The sequence below is a fragment of the Aricia agestis genome, chromosome 20 (assembly GCF_905147365.1).
Source record: "Aricia agestis chromosome 20, ilAriAges1.1, whole genome shotgun sequence".
NCBI classification, from domain to species: domain Eukaryota; kingdom Metazoa; phylum Arthropoda; class Insecta; order Lepidoptera; family Lycaenidae; genus Aricia; species Aricia agestis.
Genome location: NC_056425.1, coordinates 2,174,001 through 2,199,982, shown reverse-complemented (window position 1 = coordinate 2,199,982; position 25,982 = coordinate 2,174,001). Strand labels below are relative to the sequence as shown.

The window sequence follows — 25,982 nt, the reverse complement described above, 5'->3', positions numbered from 1 at the left end:
CTCGCTAGAAGAAACACAGCGCAAGCGCTATTTTACACCGGTTTTCTGTGAGAGCGCTGTTTGACGTCGGTTTTCTGTGAGTCTATGGTCTCACATGGCTAACACGTATTTTTTATTTGGCACAAGAAGTATTTTATACTCTATTTTAAATTTTGTATTTAGCACAAGAAACGGGGGTATCCCATACTAACATCCCCCCTCTATATCAAGGGGTTGGATAGGTTAGGTTGGGTTTGATAATTTTTTTTGTTGTTTCTGTACTAATAGTATGCTATATACCAAATTTCAGCTTTCTAAGACTTCAGGAAGTACCCTAACAATTTTGATGATCGGTAAGTCAGTACCATTTTTGTGGGTTTTTGGACACCTATAAAATCTAAAGTATAATAGTAACAATATTCAAACTTTGCGCATTTAATTATTATACCCATGTCATAATATCTTGAAAATTTCAACTATCTGGCATTATCCAAACCAAAGTTACGAGGGTGCAAAAATACGACGAAACGTTTCGAGAAAAGGTAGGTAGTGCCCTTGCGCGCTTCGCTTGGCTCATCTTGGCGGGGGCACTCCCGTGCACCCAGATTTAGTAAGAAATATCTTCAAACTCTGGATAGTGGTCACCGTAGCTGACATCAAACAGGACAGAGCAATCTTCTTCGCCATGGATCGGATCTCGACTGACATAAAACGGATGAAGGTCCATCAGAGCAAGCAGAGCGAGGTCTGATTTTATAGCCACCATGAATGCTGTGCACACATTTTTTCTGTAAAAAAAAACTCTTTTGTAAGAGAAGCAGAAAAGGCACTTTTTAAGGCCCATATACGAGGAGGTCGATCGTTTCGGCCGGACTGATCGCAGGCCGACCTGATCAGAATCACACACAACACACAAAACTAGTCTAATGTCGGCCTATGATCAATTTGATGATTCGATCGGCCTTCGTATTTTACGTTTAGAGTTTAAAAAGTAATAACTAAATTATTGTGTATGATTAATGATTACTTACATCTCGGTGAATTTCATAGAGTCGAACTGTTTTACACTGTACGCCACGTGAATAGCATTCCTTGGTGAAGTGCCTCGGAATATGCCCATCTATAAAAAAAAAGTTGCTCCACTGACCACTCATTAATTGCTTTGAGTTTTTTCATAACGATGTTTAAGAAATTTTAGACAGATCGATCCGGTGGAATTGATGGCAGGTCGACCTGACTGAACATAATATTATCTAGTGCAATCCCGTTTGGGCTCTTGCCGTATCGGCTCTTGTCCGGTCACGTCGGCCTGTGATCAGTCCGTTCGGATCACCTCTCCGTGTATGAGGGCCTTAAGAAATGACTCGGGAGTGACGATACTTACATGTATAATATATTTTTTATAAGCAGCTATAATTTTATTGGCATTATAGCGTTTTGATATGTCAATCATGACCAGGACATGGGGCGGAAGGTGTTCTGGTTCTGGAGTCACATATTGTGTTATAATCTGCAATGAAGACCAAGTCAAAATGATCAGAACCTAAATCACAAATGGATGGATAAAAAAGAAGTTTGTTTCCCTGGTACATACTATTTCAAATAGTATGTAACATAAAAAATTAAAAAATTATATGGCATAAACAGTTATAAGCGAGAAGCCTATTAAAGTTATAGGACTCTTTTGCCTGTTTTCACCAACGGTCTCCTAGCGCTAAGTGTTCCCTAGCGATCTTTGCGGGTCAAATATCTCTTAAAACAATCTTAGAAAAAGAAGTAATGTTTTGCAAAAGTTCTTACGCCCTAAGGATGAACGTGACACACAAAAATTCGTGAAATCTTGAAGGATATGTACCCTTAATGGCCGCTAGGGGACCACTTAGCGTTAGGAGGCGGTTGGTGAAAACAGGCATTTGTGTTTTAAGTAAATTGAAGAATATGTAACAAGTACAATATAGTTGGTTCTTTGAACCTTAATCTATAAATTCTTTAATATTAACTTCTTATTAATATTATAGAAACAGTTTTGTAAATTTTTAATGTTTTTGTAATTTATTTCTTGTTACTAAGTTAAAGTATTTGTTCGTAAACATCACTTAAAATTACATTTGGAAAAAGTACGGCCAAACCGTTTCCTTTAGCCACATCATTAGGTGGTGCATAGAAGCCAGGAATGAGAAGACCAGCTGGTGGAAAATATTCCTCTTCATCTGTTTCTTCACTGGATTCAGTTTCAACGTCTTCTGCCAGTTCCTAGGAAACAAAAGTGTCTTTCTCGGGGCGGTGGTGTGGAGACACCGCCGCCCATTGCACCGAGTCCTAGAGAGAGAGCCGTGATGGGCAAGGTGTTCCTGCGCATCGCGGCCTCCCGAGCAGCGGGGTGATGTCGGGTCTGCAAAATGTAAATGATCGCTGGTAGAGTTGCGGTAGATTCTATCGTACCCGCCGCGAGGAGTGGAGCACCATGTGGTTTTAGTGGGTAGACTACGCAGGAGTCCCACATACCCCGGCCGATATCCCCAATTTGCCGGGGATGCGTAATTCCCCATGTTAAAAAAAGGATAAAAAAGTGTCTCTAATTTTCTCAAAAGTATGCCCTCAATAACCACAGTAGTTCAAACCACATGGCACAATTAAAATAAAACACGAATTTAAAAACGCATACTAATATTATAAATACGAAAGTGTGTCTGTCTGTCTGTTACGTATACACGCTTAAACCGATGATGTAATTCGGATACCTCGATAGACGGAAAATGACAATTAGATAGTTTTTGTCGAGGAACAATGAAGGGTTTCCGCGCGATGATTTTCGGTGCAATAAAGTTGCAACTAGGTGACGACAAAATTGAAAATACTTCTCTCCTGAAGCATGCATATTGCCCATGTGTGTACTGTATACACAAAGGATATAAGGACGTAATGTAATTTTGTACTACTATCAATTCTGAATCACCTGTGGTATTTTAATATCAATGTCCTCAATATCATCACTTTCCTTTTCAAATTTTGCCAATGCTTCTAAATTCTGCAAATAAGAAATACGATTTATATATATATATATATATATATATATATATATATATATATATATATATATATATATATATATATATATATATATATATATATATAGTAACTGCTTTATTTTCAGATTCTACTAGTTTCGATTTTTCAACGCTGCTAAACTTAAGTAGTTATTATAGAAATATTGTTTACTTCTTCATTTAGTAAAAAAAAATACTTACCCCCGATTTCAGTAATTCTATCTTGTGCTCCTCTCTAGCAGCTTTTTTAGCTTGTACAGCATTGTCAATTTCTTGTTTCGCCAATCTTTGCATTTCAGATAGACGCCGAGCACGACGCCAGATTTTTTCCTCCTGATTTTTAGAGGTTTTGTCATTAAGAACGTCATAATCATTACCATGAGAAGCATCCTTTCAAAGTTAACTTACCTTCTTTTTCATTTTCTCTTCTTTACGTTGCCGAAGAATTTCTTCTTTACATACGCTATATGATTTGTATTTATCAAATGCTGTCGTATTGTTATCTGCATCTTCATCATTATCTGGTATGTTTTCGTAAAGAATTTTACGAACCAGTTCTGAAAACATTTTGAGCAGGTTATTTATATGAAAAATCTTGATGAAACGAAGTGTTATAGCTAATGCTATAACACTTCGTTTAAGAATATTTAAATAATCTTTACGCTAATGCGTAAAATATTCTTAAAGAAGTTTCGCATTCTTTGAAGAACTTCTATTAACAATCTTTTAATCGTCTTGTAGCAATTTTGGATATTTCTCATAGTATTTTTATTTTCTCAGAAAAACATACAGTGATTTGATTTACAGCCTTAAATACTACAAAAATACTTAACACCATTTACACGTTTTCACAGTTAGACACTCGATAATAAGAAAAGCTTATGATCTCATTAATGTGAGGTATTTTATGTTTACGAAAGAAACTATACGCACTGAAATATAACAGTATAACAGTATATATGAAAACATCGAGCAAATGAACAAGTTTAAAGTATGTTTTAACTTTAACAGTTAAGAAGTTAAGTATAGACCAGAATTGTTCCTTTTTGCAGGCTTTTACTTACGAAAGTTCGAACCCTGTGTGTGGTGGAGGTGGAGGTGGAGGCGTGTACCAATGATATATTTTCTGAACTCAAGTACATAATACATTTGAGGAGTGGTTACTTAGCTCTGAAAATGCTGTATAAATTATCCACAACGGATCTAAAGTTTGTAGCTACTTACGAACGAAATTCTTGTCTGTATCCACTAATCTGAAGCAAATGGCCAGTGCTGTTCCCTTCAGGAGTGCGTGCATCGAAGCCTCGTTGATATCAGCGTCTCCAGCATACAGAATATCCTCTGCCAACTCTTTATTCAGCTGGATTTCCTCACGGGCAATCATCACTATATCTGAAATAATAGATAATTTGGCTTTGTCCTGTTTCTGTGCTTTTTTGGCTATTGTTATAATATGTGACTCTCTACCTCTTTTTGTTAAAGATCCAACGAAGCCAGTGTCATTTGATTACATTAAGAGTTTTTTGTGACTATGAAAGTCATCTGCTATATCACTCAAGTCAATCTTTCAAAATCGATTAAGCGTTTTAAGCGTTAAGCAAAACCAATACAAACATACACACTTTGTTTATCGGCAGCATATTGTGTCTCTTCTCTCTTTCTTGTCTATAAGTCGCATTAATCAGACATTATCATATCGAATTAAGATTTTTGCGACCAGCCGGTGTCACAGTTTCTCAAGGCAAAATCAAAATCGGTTCAGCGATTTAAATATGAAGAGGAATATAAGGAAAAAAACACAAATAGGCACACACTTTCTGATTTGAAATATTAATATTAGTATGGATCGTCCCGCTAGACTTACCATTCAAGTCCCACTGTTCATACAACTCCGGATGGGCGTGCTTGCTATGAGGCCAGAACAGAACGAAATTGAGATGTTGAACTTCATCAGCTATCTTCTCGGCGCGGTGGCGCTTGCGAGCCGCTTGTCTGGTCTTCCTGGAGTACTCAGCCTGATCCTGTTCCTTCTGCTCTACAGCTTTAAGACTGTTCAGCCATTCCTAATAAAAAGTTATCCATACTATCCATACTTATATATGATATTATAAATGCCAAAGTATGTCTGTCTGTCTGTCTTGCTTTGACGCCAAAACTACTGAACCGATTGTAATGAAATATTGTACACAGATAGTCTAGAACCGGAGAAAGGAAATAGGCTACTTTTAACAGGAAAAAAGGGTTGTAAGGGGTGGTGGGGGGGGGGGGGGGTTGTAATGGGGGGTCAAAGTTCAAAGATCGTGCACAGCTGTTTTTGGCTATTTTGATTTTAAGGGGGTGGTCAAAGGTTTTACGAAGTTTTGAAATGTTTGTGAGGATGTTTGAATATGTGTTGCTCACGCAAAAAGGAAACTTTGCAGTAATGTAGGCTACATTATCTCCCGGAATTCCCACGGAAACGGGAACCACCGCGCGCGCTATTTTAAGTCCACCACGGCGTTCAAGTAGTATAAAGATAAAACTAACTGGCACATGATGTTATAGATTTCACTTCAGTATCAAGCTATTCCTGACGCGCTGGATGGAGCATCGCTTGAGGAGCAGCCTCAAGCGATGCTCCATCCAGCGCAAACGGTGGTCTCTTCAGGACCGGCGGTAAGCTGGACAAAGCATATAAAGTGTCTAATTCCATGCTTTTTACTTCAGTATCGAGCTATTCCTCACCTGCTCCTCAGGCGATGCTTTATCCAGATCGTACAAGGGTCTCTCAATCGTCCCACCTCCCATTACCGACGTGTAAATGTCCCACTCGCTCTTGGCCACCTCTGCAAACCGTACGTTGTCCACGCCACGAAATATCTTCGTTATTTTGCGGTTCTTAAAAAAATATTATTTAAAGAAATGGTGCCTAAAGTCTAAGAGCCCCATTATACCGACCGGCGGAGCTATCATGTAAAAATATCTATCGGGCATCGGGCTCCCCGTGAATAAGGGCCTTTAAAATTAAATCCACATAGTTTGTGAAACACTATAATATTATGAAAGTTTGACTCGCTACAATTAACAATAACTTGGGAACTTTGAAGGAATGGTATTTATACAAGGTGTAACAAAACAAATTATATACAGTTAATAATTGTGAAAGTAGCATGGCTGAAAGAGCATTTTTTCGTGATTTGTATGGACAAGCTCCAGAGCGTCGTGAATTTTACCGTACATACAAAAGCTTAAAGAAATACTCTTTTAGCGCTGCTACTTTCACAGCGAACTCTATATTTTATAGTACACGCCCATAAACACCCTACACTCTAAAGTATTATTACTTAGTTTTACTACAACCTGTATAATTAAAAATCAGCCAAGTGCCAGTCGGACTCACGCACGAAGGGTTCCGTACGACTTAAGAGCAAAAATAGGCAAAAAAAAATATATTTTTTTATGGGAGCCTAATATTTATTTTATTTTAATTTTACCTATTATTAATTATTAAAGTTGTAATACTATTATGTAATTCGTGGATATTTCAAGTACCTACGTATAGCCATTTTTGATATTATACTTAAAAACAAAATGCCAAAAAAATCAAGTTTGTTATATGGGAGCCCCCCTTAAATATTAAATTTATTTTGTTTTTAGTATTTGTTGTTATAGCTGTAACAGAAATACATAATCTGTGAAAATTCCAACTCCTTAGCTATCACCGTTCTTGAAATACAGCCTGGAGACAGACAGACAGACGAACAGACAGACGGACAGTCGACAGACAGACATCACAGTCTTAGTAATAGGGTCCCGTTTTTATTGGGTCGATTTTTTGGGTTAAAATAATACTTACCAAAATAAATAGAAAAATAGGCTGACTATGACCTCTAAACCTGGCGAATGCTGTTATTTCGTCGGCGGGGACCTACAAATATTATAGTACACATTATACTTTTACTTTCAGTAGCGGAGTTAGGGGGGGCGACGCTGGGCGACCGCCCAGGGTGCCGGATTAAAAGGGGCTCTGGAGGCAAACAAAAGGGGCGCCAATTTTTTCAGCACTATCAGCATCCTGGGCGCCGAAGATATCTCGCCCTGTTTACTTTACTCCCAAGTCCCAGCCATGTTACATCTTAATGTCTACTTACCTTAAGCAATACAATTTGGCCATCAGTCCAAGCCAACTTAATCTTTGTAAAGAGATGATCCAAGGCCGTGCAGGAGCCAGAAAAATGGCAGTAAACCTCTGCGCCTATTGATAATAAACAACAGTCATAAACAATTAATCACTTAAAAGTCTGTCGCAAAGTACATTTCTTATTCCTGAAGTTTCGGCTGCTTTTACTTTCCAGCGACCGTGGTCACGGGTGGACTGAGGTGATAGACATACAACTTGCTAAAATTATCATACTACACTTCTTGAGATACAGCCTGGAGACAGACAGACGGACAGACAGACATCGAAGTCTTAGTAATAGGGTCCAGTTTTTTTCCCTTTGGGTACGGAACCTTAAAAAGCATTAGCGTATAGCTTTGAAGAGGGAATGTAAAGCCTAGAGAGAGCCTAGAGATAAATTTATTTCAAAGTCATTAAAGGTTTGTGCTTGCGTAAGAATGGAGATAATAAATTATTGTGTTGTGGCAGAAAGAAAGGACCACCTACTTAATATTATTATTAATTTTCTGTCGCCGATCGAACCGTGTTTAAAATATATTTTTTTTATAAAATGCGATCATAATCCTATACCTAGGACTATGTTGCACTGGGAAAAGGTAAAATACATAATCATAATAATTATTTTATTTACTGCGGAGCAAATGTATATTATTTTTAGTTATAAGTACTCACATATTAGCTTGTTCTTACATTGTTCAAGTATGTGCTCGAATTCTCTTTCTGTTTTTACGTCTATAAATACCTCAATTTTCTTTTTAGCCATGATATTGTCGACAGTAGAAAATGCAATTTTCTATTAAATTTATGTATTCACAGATTTAGGAGTCTCGATGGTCGCGGTCGCTGTTATCCGTACTAATATTATAAATGCGAAAGTGTGTCTGTATTTCTGTCTATCTATCTGTTACCTCCTTACGGCTGAACCGCTTTTGCTGAAATTTAGTATAGAGATGCTTTAAGTCTCAGGAAAGGACATAGGATACTTCTTATCCCGGAAAAATGTATGGTTTATAACATATAAACGAATTTTGGCGCAACAGAGTTGCGGGCGTCATCTAGTATACTTATTATAAACTAGCTGTTGCCCGCGACTTCCTCCGCGTCAACATAGTATAACAACAAAGTTGGATAGTTTTCCCCCTTTTAGTCCGGGCGCGCACTAGCGGCCAGGCCGCAGCGGATAGGCCGCGACGGCCATCGAGATATATACCTTAGTATGAAACCGCCATAGACTAGGTACGCGCAATTGGCTGCCATGCGGCCAGCGGCCACACCATACTTTCGATGGCCGCCGCGGCCTGGCCGCTAGTGCGCTATTGGGCTTAGGGTTCCTTTATACCCAAAGGGTAAAAACAGGACCCTATAACCTATTACAATGACTTCGCTGTTTGTCTACCTCCAGGCTGTATCTCAAGAACCGCGCCAGCTAGCTGCTAGACAGCTGTTGAAATTTTTACAAAATATGATATACTTACCTATTTCTGTTGCCGCTATAATAACAAATACAAAAATTAAAATAAAGTAGACATTTATCGGGGGCTCTCATACTACACGCTACTTTGGCCTTTTTGCTCGACATAAATAATAATAGCTACAGGTAGGCACTAGTGGTTATATTATTAGGAACTTGACAATATTATGACCACAAAATACTTAATAGGGATGATGACAAGGTCGAAGATTAGCGAATTTTGTTAATAAAATAAAGAAATCACGGTAAAAAATAAGTGTTCCCAAAATTTCAGCTTGATATAGCATTTGTATTTTTTTTGTTATGCGCCTTCAAAGTTGGATATTCAAGTCCAATTTTTTTTCAATTAAATTTCTTAATATTTGTATACAATTCGATAACTTATGCAAAGCAACTTTTATTATGAAACCACTTTCATAAACGCAATATTTAATATACCTGTCGAACAAAATGTGTCAATAACTTTACTACTTAGTTATTATAATTGTGATTATAATATTATTTGGACGTCGTCAACTACGACAAAATATGCGATCTACCGAAATGTAACATCTCTAGCAACCATATTTTATCCAAATAAATATCATTTCATTTCATTTCATTTCCCGATGCGTACAAATTACGAAAGACTGACGTCATACTTTCGTATTTGTATGGAGCGTTTCGGGCAGGTCTTTTTTATGAGATATTTGAATTGTCATATCTTAGTGAATTTTTAAGCTAACAGAGTCATTCTTTCAACGATGTTTCTATTTTTTAAGTGTCTTTCAATTACCGATAAGAAAAAAAATAGTCATCATGCCTAATTCGCTAGATATTACAAAACAAAGACCCCGGCCACCGTCTGTCTGTCTATTCGCGTTAAGAGGATACACCAAGGGCTAGAGAAATGAATAATCGGCCTATCACGAACCAGATAAACCCGTTTTTCATCAACGGCTGATGATGATAAACTATAGCTAAGAACACTCTCGTATCAGCTTTCAAACAAAAAAAAACTAGATCAAAATCGGTCCACCCGTTTGGATGCTACCACAGACCGACACACACACAGACAGACAGACACGTCAAACTTATAACACCCCTCTTTTTGGTCAGGGGTTAACAATATACCCCAAGCCTCCCCCCGCAGAGCGCGAAAGAGACAACAGCTGCAGCTTAAATTGAAAAGTCCGCAAACGGCGAAGTTATCCACGAACAAATATAAAAAAACTAAAATATTATATCCTCCTCTTTTTTTAAGTCGGTTAGTTACTACTTACTGCATCAGCTATCTGCCAAAAAAAGTCCCGTCAAAATCACTCTAGCCGTTTCAGAGATTAACCAGAACAAACAGACAGACATACAGACAAAATTTATCAAAAATGTTGTTTTGGTGTATGCAGTTATATGTACCTACCGTATGTTATATACTTACATATTATAATATTCAAACGCATGTACTTAGTAATAAATAAAAATCGCCCATGTGCGAGTCGGACTTGCGCATGAAGGGTTCCGTACCATTATAGAGCAAAATTAGGCCAAAAATTGTATTTCTTGTATGAGAGCCCCCCTTAATTTTTAATTTTATGTTAAAATTATTATTAAATATTAAAGTACACAATTATTATAATAAAGGACTTTGAGAAAAATTCAAGTACCTACCTGTTGTCATTATTGATAATATAGAGCAAAAAAGGCCAAAAAATCACGTTTGTTGTATGGGAGCCCCCCTTAAATATTAATTTTGTTTTGATTTTAGTATATTTGTTGTTATAGCGGCAATAGATACTTATACATAATGTATGAAAATTTCAAATCTCTTGCTATTACCGTTCTTAAGTTACAGCCTGGAGACAGACAGACAGACGGACAGACAACGAAGTCTTAGTAATAGGGTCCCGTTTTTACCCTTTGGGTACGGAACCCTAAAAAGGGTTCTTTTTTCAATATTACAATCAGATCAGACACTCCAATTTTATTTATATTAATTATGTATGTAATGTAGAGATGTAGGTACTTATAGATAATAATAATTAATGGGAAATAATAAAACGAGCGAATAAAAAATTACTTTGCGACTGATGATGAACATACTGTTTTATTAACATGAGCGACATTAATTTGACTAAGCGAAAAATAAACTAACGACTTATATTGATTTATAATAAAATCCATAATGAGTTTACAAAAAGTGGATTGCGATTAATCTATTTCAGATATTAAATTTCTATCCGAGCGACTGTATTTCTAATTGAGCGACTGGAAATACATAGCGGGCAACTTCAATATTAAATATAGATTAAATTTTTCTAAGTGAGCTTATTTATTACGAGCTACTAAAAAGTTCACTTTGAGCAAACTTTTGTGAGCTGCTTTATTAATGATAATTGGTTACTGATATACTATTTGAGGCTTTATATTTTATATTTTGATACGTGTTTTAATGAAAACTACATATTGTTAAATGCGTGCGAATTCGAATGGGGGCGGAGCGACGAATCGTTGCAGTCAGGTGATTTAGGCTGCGGATCAATACGACTTTTTTGGGTTAGGTTAGGGCGGCCGGGAGCGTAGTGCAGCGAGGCCCGCCTTTGCCATCGTGGTTATTTTTTTTTTTGTGAACCACCCAGAAGTAGGAGTATAATTTGTGTAATATATTAATGATTTTCATATATCAACGGGGTTTAATAATAAAGTGGTGAATTCTGTAAAATTAATAATTTTTTGTGCTGCGGGCTGCCGACATATGAACAGTTATTTTGGATGACTGTGTAATAATAATTATTATATTGGGTGAACATGACTAGTGATTGGACAGTACTAGTCATTGGACAGAGCAAAAAAACAAAAATATAATACTATATATATTTTTATTGGTTGCTTTAAAAATTACCTGTTTTTAATTAAAATCAGGCGTTTTGTTACTTTAAAAATGTTATGTTTTGGCTTCATCCAATGACTGTTACTGTCCAATCACTAGTCATTTACCCTTTATAAAAAATACATTTAAATACGTTTTTTATTTTTACATACGGTAACACATAATATTTTACAATAGTAACATTATTACATCTGTCAGTCAGCCATATTGGAATTTTTAGTAAATTGAGAAATATCGTTTGCGATGGAGTCATATTTTTTCCTTACAAAATCTGATAACTGCTGTGCTGTAATTTCGATAAAATTATGTCATTGTTTCACTGTTTCTCAATTCAATCGTGGACATTCGAGAAAAGTTTCGTTCGTTTGACAAAATTCGCCTGAGAATTTTTATTGTCGATAGAGCCGATTCGGGAGACATCTTGTGTGAGAAAACCTGCGACATAACTTGCCGTGTTCACGTGAAAAGTTCGCGAAATCCGCTGACTGCTGCAAAAAGTTTATAATCATGGAGGAGTCCTGGGGTACGTGTTCTGTGGTACAAAGTTATGGTATATTCGTTTGCAAATTACTAGAATGTCAGATTGATTTTAGATGCGGATGACTTCGAACCAAAACTTCCGACCACGTTGACGTCTTCGAATAAATGGGAAGGCGAGGACGTGGACGAAACGGTCAAGGTAAGGGCACCAGCTGCCAAGAATCGGGCACATCTTAGTCATTGTATAATAATAATAAACAAAAGTGCAAACGTTTTTTGCTAACCTCAATGTATGTTAAGTGCTGACGTCAACTTGTAGGACAGCTGGGAGGATGAGGAAGAAGAAAAGAAGGATGAAGAGAAGAAAGAAGAGCCGAAACCCGCGCCGAAACCGAAGAAGAAGATAAGCGAAAAAATTGCAGAAAAAGAGGTAACTTGCTGTCCCAAGGGTGTTTAAATAATAGCTATTATTTAAACTTTATACCTTCTAGAATACACATTTAATCATGTATTTAACTTAAAAACCTGTTATATTTACCTATTTTAAAAAATATTAGCATTTTAATTCCGAATTAACCCATCAATCTCCAAGTGGCACCTGGCTGCCTCATAACAATTGAAAATCTATTGTGGCTGCGATTCCCACGATCAAGGTATTAACAATATGAACAGGGTGTTTTCTTATAAGAATTCTGTTTGACTATACATAATATATTATGTAGTATAGGAAAATGTATATCTTAACCTGTCAATCGTGGGAAACCGTCACCGGTGAGCATATGGGGCAGGGGGCTTGATGAATTAAAGTAGACTAATTTAAATATTCTCACTATGGTATCACACTATAAATGAAAGCAATTCATGAATTTATATACAGTAGAACTCCAATTATCCGAATTAATGGGGACCGGGGCCCATTCGGATAATCAAATATTCGGATAATCGGATTAAAAAAAAAAATTGCCATTGGAGAGAATAAAAGCTACGTTTTGATATTGCACTATTTTTTTATTGAATTAAATGAAAGAAACATGAAATTTTCACATGTTTTAAATATAAATAAAATGTACTTATGTACAAGTTTAGAAATAAAAATCATTGTTTTTAAACATCTCCGTTAATGTAAGCTGTTTTGCGGTCTTCAACCGTTTTCGGGCAGCCAGGTCACGCATTCGCTTGACGGTGAGCAGTTGCAAGTGGTCACACTCGGGCTGACGCGTGATTCGGATAATCGGCGATCCGGATAGTCGGAGTTCGGATAATTGGAGTTCTACTGTATGTCATGTTCCCTCTATGGCCATTTTGTTGTCAGTCAATGCATTTTATTAAAATATGTTACAGCGATTAGAGCGGGAGAAAGCTGAACGTCTGGCGGCTCAGGCTCAGCAAGAGGAATTAACACCAGAACAAAAACTAGCTGAGAAGCTGCGCAGGCAGAAGCTGCAGGAGGAATCTGATCTCCGACTTGCCTTGGAAACATTTGGTAAGTTGTTTTCTTGTTAACCAAATATATATAAAAGGTTTTTTAAATATCATGTTGTCAAGAAATAGCATGATGCTTTTCTGTTATCACTAGTGTCCGACCGAAGCTTCAGCTTCGGCCTCGGCCGCCTTCAGCCAAAAAAAACACCTTTGGCGAAACCTTAGGCTTCGGCCGGGTTTTAGGCAAATGTTGTAGCGATTGCCGGTTAATCGTCTTCGGCTTCGGCCAAAAATAGACCTTCGGTTGGACACTAGTTATCGCAGACATAAGTGAGACATGTTGATTTAAATATTTAATGTTTTATTTGCAAGTATTTGATAGGTTATTAAAACTATTTGATAGCCCATAGACGGCCCTAAATGAAATAAATAAAAATAAAACTATTTCATTATCAGTTAAGAACAATACAAGGGAACAGTAACATAATTATTAATTTTAAGTTTAGAGAAATTAACCCCAGAGATATCATTGATACCTTTAAATTGTTGAGTATCAAAAATACTGCTGATCTCTGGGGCATGTCCACAAAAATTATTAAATCAATAATTGACATCGTAGCTCCTCATTTAGCAATGATTTTCAATGACTGTATAAAAAATGGCGTTTTTCCTGACTTAATGAAGCATAGCAAGATTGTTCCTTTATTCAAAGCCGGAACTAAATCGGATCCCACGAATTTCAGGCCTATATCAATTCTACCGACCTTTAGTAAAATATTTGAAAAAATTATTTTAAAACAATTACTAGTACATTTTAATTCTAATAATTTATTACATGATAATCAATACGGATTTACTAAGGGTCGATCCACAGCGGATGCTGGTATAGGACTCCTTTGCAGTATTTTTGAGGCTTGGGAGGAGTCGCAGGATGCCTTAGGTGTTTTTTGCGATCTCTCCAAAGCCTTCGATTGTGTTGAGCATGCTACATTGATCAGGAAATTGCGCCACTACGGAATTAAAGACTCTGCTCTCAGCCTTTTGACTTCTTACCTTAAAAATAGGACTCAAAAGTTGAGGTTAATAGTAAAAGGTCCAAAGGAACCAAAATAGAATTAGGTGTCCCACAGGGATCTATATTAGGCCCATTTCTTTTTCTCATCTATATAAATGACTTACCTTATCTAGTTAAGGATAATAATAATGAGATAGTGCTTTTTGCTGATGACACTTCACTTATTTTTAAAGTGAAGCGACAACAGTCGAACTACGACGAGGTAAACAGTGCTCTCTCAAAAATAGTACATTGGTTTAATGTTAATAACTTACTTTTAAATTCTAGTAAAACAAAATGTATAAAGTTTACTTTGCCCAATGTTAGGCAAGTCCAAACCAATGTAGTATTAAATGATGAGAAGATGAATTTGGTAGACAACACTGTATTCTTAGGTATTACACTTGATAGTAAATTACAGTGGGGTCCTCACATTGTTAATCTTGCAGGTAGGCTCAGTTCTGCAGCATATGCAGTCAGAAAAATTAGGGAAATTTCTGACGAAGATACGGCACGATTAGTATATTTTAGTTATTTTCATAGTAGGATGTCATATGGAATCCTTTTATGGGGAAACGCTCCCGACATTAATACAATATTTGTGCTGCAGAAGCGAGCCATACGTTCTATTTATAAAATGTCTGCTTTAGAATCTCTGAGAGATAAATTTAAAGAAATTGGTATTCTAACTGTTGCTTCTCAATACATTTTGGATAATGTAATATATGTTAGAAAAAATATAAGTAAATTTAAAGTTAAAAGTGACATTCACTCTAGGAATACTAGAAATAAGCACAAGCTAGATATGCCGGTGATCAGACTTAGTAAAGTCAGTAAATCTTTTAAAGGTCAATGTATACGCCTTTACAACAAAATCCCAGAAAACATTCAAAATCTTTCCATTAATAAATTTAAAAAAGTAGTTAAAGAACGTTTGTGTGCCAAAGCCTATTATAAGGTCAATGATTTCATAAACGATGGCACACCTTGGGAGTAGGATGGCTTCTTGCAAGGCTACTTCTTCATTATTATAGGACTTACAATTATATATGTGGATATTGTATATAATATTTAGTTACAAAATTGTAAACTTTATTTTAAAAGATTAATTTTTTCTCACTTTTTTTGGTAAAAAAGTGGGCCCCGTGCGAGTTTCTTACGCCGGTTCTTCTCGCCGGGTTAGTTCCCGAACCGGTGGTAGGCATCATGTAGGACTTTCTGAAAACATTTATTTTAAATTTATTCAGAAATAAAACAATTTTGATTTTGATTTTGATTTTTGATTACTAACTATAGGACTGTTATTTGTCTGTCGTTACTTTAATTCTCTCTTGATAGCTATGTAAATAGATAACTACATTTAATTAATTATTTAGTTGTCACTGTTTACGGCCGTTCCCAATATTTGTTCCATTTCTGGTTTTGCCCTACTAGAGATAGGAATAACTCACATTAGACATTAGAGACATACATTCTATGTCAATTCAATGTTAGCTGCGATCAGTTGTATGTCGAACCAGAGATAGATTGAATATTGGGAATGGCCATTAGTGTTAAGGCTAGCTAGACAATATTATTATGTATTAATGCAAGTAAATGATGTTATCATTATATAAACCCTATAATTTATAGCTGTTGATTTTAACATATTATCATAAATACATATTATTACTTAATATTTTGTAATTTTGTCAAAGTTATTTAAATTAATTGCTCTTCTTTTATCCTTAAGGAAGACTTACTTTTACTGATCTGTGTAAAATCTCTTTCATCTGTTTTAATAGTATAAATATCATTTAACTTTAACCTGGATCTATACAAGTGGACTTTAAAGAAAAGATTCTTGCAGTGGTTGACTGATAGTTTTGTGAGCATATAATATGTGGCCAGCAAAGGAAGATCTTCCGACCAAGCGGGGTGCTATGCTCTATCAGGCGAAAGTCCTCATGATTGATTTACCGACACACTTAGAAAGTGCGATGCAGGATTATGGCACTAATTTTGGCCCCGTAGTACCCTTGCAGTTTTAACATTTTTAAATATTTTTCAGGCGTAACTGAAGGTGGTGCTGGAAAGTTGGATATGTTCAACCCGACCACCAAAGAGGAGTTTACAGAGTTCAGTGACCTACTGTGCAAGAAGATCAACATATACAAGGCGAGGGAGGAGTTCCCCGCTTTTGTTGATGACCTTATCAAGAACATCATTGTACACAGTGAGTATAATTTACATTTGTGTAATACAGTGTCTTTTCTATCCTGTGGCTCGTGACACCTAGAGTTATAAACATTAAACATACATGCACGATAAAAAAGAAAAGGGTGGAGTCGCGAAATATTTTTCACGCCAGGGAGGGTCGCGTCATAAAGAATGTTGAAAAACACTGGTGTAACAGATAGAAATTAAACAAGAACAATAATTGAATGTAGAGTCTGTCAAGTGTTTGTCCCTTTCAAATCAATCTAAGAAAAAAAGGGTGACACAGGGATTGCACATAACTTTTTCTTCTATTTCGGGGGTCAAAAGTTTTACTATTCAAAAGGGTTCTGCCATCAAAAAAGTTGAATACAGATTTAGAATTAGAAATTAATCTAGTTTTAATAATCTGCTATAATATTTTTCAGTGCCCTCAGCTGACATCAAAAGGATAAAAATGACAGTAGACAACCTGTATATTGAAAAACAAAAAGCTGAAAAGAATGACAAGGCAAAGAAACCAAACAAGGGAAAAGGCAAGGCGAAATTAAAAGTTGAGGGTGATAATGTGAGTATATCTATGTTTGTTTTTATCTGACTGTTGTTCAGGGGCGTATATAAGGGAGTCCTGGGGGTCCAGACCCCCACCACACCCCCCCCCCCATTTTTTTCTATTTACAATATATTAATACGCCCGTGCTGTTGTATGTTTGTGCAAATGTGTGTAGCAGTAATGGTCTGTTAATTATTCCACTAAATGGTTACGAAAGATTACCATGGTTGCTTACTATAAACTACAACCACAGAGATGTTAAATAATAGTAACAATAACAGATTTTTGGGCCCTTTTTTATGAAATAAGGGGGGCAAACGGGTGACCTAAGGTAAAGCAACTTCCGTCGCCCATGGCCACTCGCAACATCAAATGAGCTGCAGGTGCGTTGCCGGCCTTTTGAGAGGGAATAGGGGAGGGTAAGGAAGGGAATAGGGAAGGGTAGGGAGGGGGAACACAGCGCAAGCGCTGTTTTCGCCGGTTTTCTGTGAGCCCGTAGTATTTCTCCGGTCGAGCCGGCCGGCCCATTCGTGCCGAAGCATGGCTCTACCACGTAAATGTGTGAATTCACGCCCTTGTGTAAATTTAGGTATGAAGATTTACTCCTAGCTAAATGCATTTTATATCAGTAAGGAGAAACCTTTTTTGTTGGAATCATCATTCAGATATTTAAAAAAGAAATCACATTCAACTCATAACCTAATATAAGCTCGTTCCATCCAGGTGTCCCTTCTCTGTGACACCTCTCAAGATTTATTTCTTAATTATATTCAAATTATAATATTCGACGACTCTAAATGACATTGAAATAAAATTTTTCAGGCACATCTGAACCAATACGACGGTTATGGCAACTTTGACGACGACTACGATGACTTTATGTAAACGTTACATGTTGTTACCGAAAGTGTACAACTTTACAGGGTGACTGTTAAGACCAATAGAATAGACCTGTGTGTGATGCAAACATAGAAATGCGTTTTTACGGAAGAATAGCTGCCCAGGTTTTTTTTTTTTTTTTTATTTATCCCTATGTTGCTTATTGGTTAATATTTTATCCAAAAGCCAAGGAAATAAACTCCTGTTATACATTTTAGAAACCCGATATAAGTCGCGCACAACTTCGAGATTGCTTGGCAAAAGTGGGACAATTGCATGTGTAATTCTTTATTTTTATTTATTTATTTAAATCAGCTGCTACGTAGGCCCATACAATATCTTATATCTTTAAACGAGCAATTCTTGTATATATATAATTGGAATCTCGGAATCGGCTCCAACGATTTTCATGAAATTGAGTATATAGGTAATATCGGGGGCGATAAATCGATCTAGCTAGGAATCATTTTTAAAAACTGTCATTTTATTCTTGTTTTGACCAAGCAAAACTCGGTCAAATAGCTAGTATACCTTAATGAGTAACATACATGAAAATTAATATATACTTAACAACTACACTTTATCATTAACGGCAAATTTATAATAATGTTACCATAGCTACCAATGATGTCACCGTCTGATGACGATTTACTGTCATATATCTACGCACCTTCCCACTCACTTGCACCTCCAGTAGGCTTAGCATAAAACATGGGAAAGAATCGACATACTGACAGATATTATCGACAAAATGGCGGATTCCTATTGTCTAACTGTCACTTTGTCTATTCTTCTGTAGAAAGAAACCGTTTCTATGGTGACCATGCTACGTCTGCAGAAACCAACCGTAACTTTCCATTCTTGTATGATCTTTGTGCACAAGTTTATGAAAGAAATGTACTATAATATTTCTCTTTGTTTTTGTTCTATTCTTCTGTATAAACTATTTCTGCGGTCTATGCATGCAAATAATATAACATTGTTGAAATTATCGTTAGTTTTTTGTTTAAGTTGGTCCCACATTCGGATCACCCTATAGAATTGCCGCATTTTTAGTAGCATCCTGTATTTGTAAATAATTTTGATGCCTGGTGTCTTTCAATCGATTTATTAAACATTATGTTTTTAATTGATTTTATTTCTACGGGCCTTGTAATAAAAGCCTGTTGTTTTAGATTTGCCTTTATCGTTATAAAGAGATTCGAATAATTTTGTGTGCATGTATTATTATGAACCCAGCTGAAAGTTGTAATATTTTTAAGTAATAAGTTATAAATAAGAAAGTTATAATATTGTTTCTCTAATATGACTTCTCTTAAACTAACAATAATTATTATAATATTGCATCCCATTAACACAAAATATATTTTATCTAGTCTTAAAAACAGATCATAATGTCATTTTCTAATGATTTTGCTTTGCTGTTTAAGTAATAACTAGCTGAAAAAAAAAGTCCACAGCCGAACATATTATAACCTCCTCCTTTTTGGAAGTCGGTTAAAAACTCCTTGATTTGTTGATAGTTGTACCATATTAAAGACTTTTATGAACTTTGCAACCAAAATGAAATTATAACAATGAGACACCAGGCATCCTAATTCAGTACACGAAATATTATAAAACATTTTTTTTTATATTTTTGCTTTGTTGTCCTAATAAATGAGTGTTGCTGGCAACTTACATTATAATATCACTATAGTTGTAACTTTCTGTAAAATTTACTACAGTTTACAATTTTTTCTTTCTAAGGAATTAAAGACAATTAAAATGTTATGTATATTGGCAAATAACTTCAATATTTCACTTTTTTTGTGTATAATGTTTTGTGTACTGATGTCGCCATGTATAAGTTATAAAAATACAAAATGTTTATCAACCATTGGTTGCGGTCTTATGTTATATAGAAAATAAATTTTTTATTGTGATAAATATGGGTTTTATTTACTCTAAAAAATTCGCATGAAATAAATTATGTCGCTAAAATATGTGGTCAGTGTAGAATTTTAGTAAAGTAACAGTAATATCGATAAAATAAAATAATTTTTATTGAAAGTTTGTATAAACATACTCTTTTTGAACGTCGAAAGTGGAATGTCCTTTACTTCGATTTGATTTTGTTGATAGTTTTACTTGTGCATAATTTACTCTATTGAATAAAAATACGATTTTATAGAACAAAATATTTATTTACAACACAAACTATTTAAAAAAAGTTACACTATCACCATAATATTATTTACTTATAATAGAAAAAAAACATACCATTAACAACTATTATAGTAGGGGAGGAGAGGGTGCTATTTGTGTAGTCACTTGAGCGTCATGGAGACCTAGTAGGTTTTTAAATTAGGTGCAACTGGTAATAATAAGAGCGTTTATTTTCCCGGTGGGTTCAGTATTACTGCAGCCATTTTAAAGTTTTGAAAAAAAATATATATTCAGAAAATTGCTTATTTAAGTCAGTTATGAAACCGCCCTAGACCACGCGCACCTGACCGCACGGCGACCAGCGGCCACACCATACTTTCGATGGCCGCCGCGACCTGGCCGCTAGTGCGCGCCTGGCCTTATATATCATCCCCACCACTAGTGGGCGTGTCTGTCTTTATTTATCATGATCACTACACAAGACAAGGGTCAAATTTTTAAAACCTCGTCGTAAGTGTGTTTTGGAGCAATGAGAAGTGACTGTAGGCCGTCTCTGTTATTTTCTGTACACTTTGTGCAAGTTACAGCCAGAAAGACATAGCTTACGATATAAGTACTGTAGTTAAAATAAAAGTCGAAGTTGATACGCTTTGGTAATACGTGCATACGTTAGGTTGACGGCGAGGCGAAGGCTATACGGTGACGATCCCTTGCCGAGTTGATAATATGTGTGCTGTGACCATAGGGTTATGTACTACGGAATTTTTACTTAGATTACAGCAAAACCGTGGCATCTTTTTCGAATGTTGCAGAGACACATTGTCTAAAGATAATGCCCTAGTGCCTTAAGATTGGAAATTTTGTAAAACAAAAAGTGAAACATATTATTTATTATGTACCTACATGTAAATCACAAACCGTGATAAACATAAAAATTGCAATTTCAAGTGACAACATTTTAACGCAGTCTCAGAACGGTAAAGGCATAATATCTAAACTACTTACTATATACAAAAATTACCCAATCATTCTAACCTTCCACTCTGTTCTCATACAATTCCAATTATTAGCATGAGAAAATTAAGGAATTCAGACCGAATAATTGATGTAGTTTTGAAAGTTGGTACAGTTGTTCCTAATTTATAGGAAATATAATGTAGATAATTATTTAGGTAGAAGTCACTAAAGAGATATTATAAATAATTTTCGAGTCACAAGCAAAAACCTTGAAAAAGAGACCTTTCCCTCCACTGCCGGCTCGTGTCCCTCCCTCGGGAACTTTTAGTATATTCATCTGGACACCTTTAGGAATCTGTTCCAATTACTTTTAAAACTACATGAATTATTCGGTCTGATCGATGATTTTGAAACTAATTTTCTTAGACTAAAATCACAATATGCGAATGTAAGTTTCTTACGCCGGGTTTTTTAATAGTTGTTTGTGAATAATTGGTAAGAAAGGTATTATGGTGGTGTATGATAAGCCTTAAAACAATCCTTTACACACAATGGCACGCGACAGGATTCGCAACAGTATGGGGTTTTTTGATTTTTTTTGCCATTTTTCAGGCAAACAAAGCAACGCTTCCAGAAATTTCGGTTGCGTGATGAGCAGCTCTCGGTCGATTCCAATAAGATAGGCCAATGTGTAGAAAGGACAAATCTACTAGGTTGATCGTGCGTAGATCTACTACTAGACACAGTGTGTTTACGGCTTTGTGGACAATGTGATAGATGATTTGAAAGGATGGTATCTACAAGCTGAAGGCGGAAAGCTAAATGATCAAAGTTTTTTTGGGTACATGACTGCAGAAGAATGCGAGAGTTGAGAATGGACACATTGAGAAGGCGTTTAAAAAGTTTCGTGTACAAGTTTTTGCAACGTTTCCTTTCTAATAAATAAGGCTCCAACATCTGATCTTTCATGTCAACACCCCTCATGAATTTATTATAGTCCAGTACCACTTGTGGTTTAAGGGCTTCTGGCCGAGATGATGGTCTGGAAGAGACTGTAGGCAAGGCTGTAGATGCACCATGACAAGTGGAAATCATGGTTATTAGTTTCTTGTCTTGCCATGCCAGAACAGTGACATCGCCTGAATGTCTGGCGATGTACTCTCCCCTTTTAAGAGGAGTCTTATTTATTACAACGGGAACATCGCGATGGGAAGATCTTAAAGTACCAACGCAGTCGGTACCATTGAGCTTCAGGAATCTAGCTAAAAGGGGTGAAGTGTACCAATTGTCCATAAACAATCTATACCCTTTGTTCAGTACGGGACCGATGAGCTTTTTCACAACAGCTGTGCTTTCAAGCACTCCGGGCGCCTGCTCCAGATCTGTTGCGGATTGTTTACCGGTGTAAACAATGAACGACCACAGGTAACCGGTGGTGCTCTCACGAAGCTCGAATGTTTTGATCCCAAACTTAGAAGCGTTGATCCGAATATACTGTTTGAAATTCGATTCTATACAAATGTCTTTACTTAGAATATAATTTGATTGAAAAGCTGAATTTAAATGTGTTAATATTGGTCTCAAACGGTGTAATCGGTCAAAGCTTCTGGCGCCAGTGTTGGAGGGATTTTTGTTATCCATATCGGGGTCGGAATCTATAAAATGTAAAGCTCTATTTAACATTTCATACCTTCTTCGTGTAAAGATGCGTCTGAAGACTTCCGTTTTCAGGAGAGGATCGACAGAAAAACAACTAGTAACAGTTGGCATTTTGAGGATCCCCAACATCATCCAGAACGAAAAGAGGCATAAAATTTCGTGCAAATTTGTGGGGAACCATTCAGCCTGGAATGCAGCAGAAGAAATTTTCGAAGCATAAAGGTTCGTTTCGTCTACTATTAAATCTAAGACCTTATCGCTCCAATAGGAACGAAAAGCGTCATAGGCTGAATCGAAAACCCGAACCGAACCAGTACGCTCGGGCTGAAAATTTTGTTCTTGACCTTGAAAGGTCTCCATAGGATACCATTCAAAGTCAAGGTTCTGGGGTTCCAGGCCTAAGAGAGGATCAGCTCCATCACTGGCGTCGAAAAATTCAAACTCTGGGCGGATATCCAGGGCTAAAAATTCGACGCCCGTCGTCCGTTCGTCTAGCGGCGCACCAAACTCGTCAGAGGTCCGCAAAACCCCGGAATCTGCAGGCACCGTGGCACTGTGAAAGCAAAAAATGTTTATTAGAATTGGTTTGTACACAGGCACAAATTATTCGTGAACAACATACTACAGCGTCTACAGCCTACTTACGATTTTGACGAAAACGACAATGGCGATCGTGACCTCTCGCGGGACACTGCTCGTGACCTCTCGCGGGACACTGCTCGTGACCTCTCTCGGGACACTGCTCGTGACCTCTCTCGGGACACTGCTTGTGACGTCTCGCGGGACACTTCTCGTGGAGGTGCCATTGGGTCGTCCTGAACAAAAAAAAATATTAATACAATGAAGAAATTCTATAATATCACTATCGTAAACCTAACAGTTTTGGTTATTCAACCAATGCACACCATTCGCGACAGCCCTTTGCGGCGCTCTGGGGACATGAGAGGAGAGCACAGTGGAGCCTCAAATGAGATATCTCTCATTTGAGGCTCCACTGTGCTCCACATCTTACAATAATACCGCTTCAAAGCATTCTGGAGGTGAATGGTGCGAGTGTGGACTGCTAGCCCTCGTGTTGCACGTTTCATACTTAACCCATCAATCCCCGAGCGCATAACAATTGAATGAATGAAAAAAATGAAAAAAAAAGGTTTATTCAATAAACAGATACAGCTATCATACATTTTTTTTATCTGCCAAACTGTACAACACTTTGTAGGCAGATTTCGCTCACAACAATTAATTATATGTAGCTAGCATTACAGTATATTATGTACTATATAATTTAAAAACAATGATATCAGTAACCTACCAATTTAACTCCTAGGACATATTATAGATTATTAAAATGATCTTATGTTTAATGTTGTTTCATCTTGTTTCATTGTAAGAGAGAGTATGTGAGTACGACTCTGTCTACATAATTATGTAAATGCCGCCTAGTATAAATCTATTGTGTCTGTGATACCCAAGATGGAGGTGTTAAACATAAGAGAAACGTCCATGCAAAAATCTGCCACCCAAAGCAAAAAAAAATTCGGGTAAAAGTAAACAAAAAGTAAAAAATGGGCTACCAACCTCGTCTTCCAGGTCCGTTTCACTCATTTCTGATCCATCACATCGACCCTCTTCATCAGAAATCTCGACATCAGCTCCATATAAGACCTCGAGGAATTCTGTAGGTAGATCATGATCGGCGCCCCAGATTGACATGCTTTATAATGAAACAAATTAGAAAAATCAATAAACGTAAAAATAAACCTCAAAAATAATAACGTAGAAGTAAATGAAAATTCAGTATGTGAAGCCACCATCACCATACTATCGACATTATTAAAACTTTATCGATTGTCAACACTACGCCTATCCGTATAGAAAACTGTTTAGTATTAGGCGTTTTGCAGACAACAGGGCGGGCGGGCTTTTTGTCCACGAAGCAATAAATACCGCGTCTACCCGTCAATATATGGCGGCTGCCCTCGCCGCGTAGGTACACAAAGCACACGACAGGCGGAGGCAGTCAGTTCAGGACATTCGTTCTAGTGGAGATTGAGAGAATAGAGCTAGCCGCCCCGCGCTGCCGTCTGCGTTACTGCATGTAAACTGGTTTGTGTGATCTACAGCGGGCAGCCGCGGACATGCCGCACCGTCAGTACCCGCCGGGCACCTGCGGCGCGGTCTTTTTGCCCTCTGTATGCGTTGGTAATTTAAGGATTCCCTTCGTGCTATCGTTCGCGGTGAAATTGACGGGCCCGCCCCGCCCCTTCGTGTGAGCGCCTTATCCACCCCACCAGCAACTTCGTACGAGCAATAGCGCACTAGCGGCAGGCCGCAGCGGCCAGGTCGCGGCGGCCATCGAGATAGATATCTAAACTATTTAGTAAATACAAAACACTACTTACATTCGTGAAATTCAGCAAAAACTTCGAACAAAGTACAAATCACAGCTGCAGCACACGTACACGAAATAACGCACATAAATCACAATTCCAAGTTTCCAAATTCCAATTTTGATTCCAATCACAAACCATAGAAATCTTATTTCCTTCTTCTTCTTTTCTGATTTTTTTCATAATATGGCGCTTGGCTTTTTAACCATGGCAATTAATGTCAAGTAAAGTATGGCGGGAAAAAAATTTTTCGTGTAAAGTTTACAAAATTTAAAGTCGTTTTCCAGATGATCGTCAAGTCGAAAGTCTAGTAAAAGTCTAAAAAAGTAGTCAGTAAAGTCAACGAGTTGACTCGTTGACTTTACTGACTACTTTTTTAGTTGTTTTATTAAGTGGTAGACCCTTTACTAAAACTTTCGATAGAGTTTTGGAGGGAACACAAAATGGCACGTTTCTTGAAGTTGTATCACTTGCCCACACTTGTGCACGACATCAAATATTTATAAATGGTAATTCTACCAACATTACACTTGCATTACACATTTAAAGACCGCGATAACACAATTATTTTAGGAAAATAATACAAAAACACAACGTTACTCTTTCATATTCCCGGTAAAACTCCCTTCTTCTTCTTCTTTTTTTTCTTGTTATGGCACTTCATGGCCAGTGTCAAGTAAATTATAAAGCTTAGGACAAACCTACGCGTCCAAAGCGACTGC

The 25,982-nt window shown here is 36.9% G+C and overlaps 3 protein-coding genes across 4 annotated transcripts; 1 reads left to right on the top strand and 2 right to left on the bottom strand.

Annotated features, from left to right (window-relative positions):
• Positions 1-586: 586 nt before the first annotated feature.
• LOC121737389 lies at positions 587-7,948 on the bottom strand. The gene is made up of 13 exons (XM_042129062.1): positions 7,858-7,948; positions 7,157-7,260; positions 6,862-6,933; positions 5,751-5,903; positions 4,891-5,089; positions 4,251-4,418; positions 3,435-3,583; positions 3,228-3,359; positions 2,936-3,007; positions 2,086-2,232; positions 1,364-1,489; positions 1,011-1,099; positions 587-767 (listed from the first exon to the last, which is right to left on the bottom strand). The coding sequence occupies exons 1-13, from the start codon at positions 7,946-7,948 to the stop codon at positions 587-589; spliced, it is 1,683 nt and encodes a 560-aa protein (XP_041984996.1).
• Positions 7,949-11,727: 3,779 nt separating this feature from the next.
• LOC121737120 (eukaryotic translation initiation factor 3 subunit J) lies at positions 11,728-18,272 on the top strand. The gene is made up of 7 exons (XM_042128674.1): positions 11,728-12,045; positions 12,116-12,201; positions 12,322-12,432; positions 13,344-13,485; positions 16,529-16,693; positions 17,103-17,242; positions 18,050-18,272. Exons 1-7 carry the CDS (start codon positions 12,030-12,032, stop codon positions 18,110-18,112), a joined length of 723 nt encoding a protein of 240 aa, XP_041984608.1. The 5' UTR covers positions 11,728-12,029; the 3' UTR covers positions 18,113-18,272.
• Positions 18,273-21,470: 3,198 nt separating this feature from the next.
• LOC121737119 (piggyBac transposable element-derived protein 4-like) lies at positions 21,471-25,393 on the bottom strand. Of its 2 annotated transcripts, XM_042128673.1 has the most exons (5): positions 25,273-25,393; positions 24,449-24,584; positions 23,645-23,685; positions 23,516-23,596; positions 21,471-23,423 (listed from the first exon to the last, which is right to left on the bottom strand). In XM_042128673.1, the coding sequence occupies exons 2-5, from the start codon at positions 24,581-24,583 to the stop codon at positions 21,719-21,721; spliced, it is 1,962 nt and encodes a 653-aa protein (XP_041984607.1). In that variant the 5' UTR covers position 24,584; positions 25,273-25,393; the 3' UTR covers positions 21,471-21,718. The 2 variants fall into 2 exon arrangements, with proteins under 2 accessions (XP_041984607.1, XP_041984606.1); XM_042128672.1 differs by having other exon boundaries at positions 23,516-23,685.
• Positions 25,394-25,982: the final 589 nt, after the last annotated feature.

Excerpts from the sequence above, each read along its gene's own strand:
- LOC121737389 (XM_042129062.1), bottom strand. The coding sequence starts at position 7,948 with ATGGCTAAAAAGAAAATTGAGGTATTTATAGACGTAAAAACAGAAAGA. Across the intron at positions 6,934-7,156 it reads GCCAAATTGTATTGCTTAAG|GTCCCCGCCGACGAAATAAC; the intron begins GTAAGTAGACAT and ends TAATATTTGTAG. Across the intron at positions 1,490-2,085 it reads TGGCCGTACTTTTTCCAAAT|ATTATAACACAATATGTGAC; the intron begins GTAATTTTAAGT and ends TCTTCATTGCAG.
- LOC121737120 (XM_042128674.1), top strand. Across the intron at positions 12,202-12,321 it reads ACGTGGACGAAACGGTCAAG|GACAGCTGGGAGGATGAGGA; the intron begins GTAAGGGCACCA and ends GTCAACTTGTAG. Across the intron at positions 12,433-13,343 it reads AAAAAATTGCAGAAAAAGAG|CGATTAGAGCGGGAGAAAGC; the intron begins GTAACTTGCTGT and ends AATATGTTACAG.
- LOC121737119 (XM_042128672.1), bottom strand. The coding sequence starts at position 24,583 with ATGTCAATCTGGGGCGCCGATCATGATCTACCTACAGAATTCCTCGAG. Across the intron at positions 23,686-24,448 it reads AAACGGACCTGGAAGACGAG|GACGACCCAATGGCACCTCC; the intron begins GTTGGTAGCCCA and ends TTTTTTGTTCAG. Across the intron at positions 23,424-23,515 it reads TTGTCGTTTTCGTCAAAATC|TGCCACGGTGCCTGCAGATT; the intron begins GTAAGTAGGCTG and ends TTGCTTTCACAG.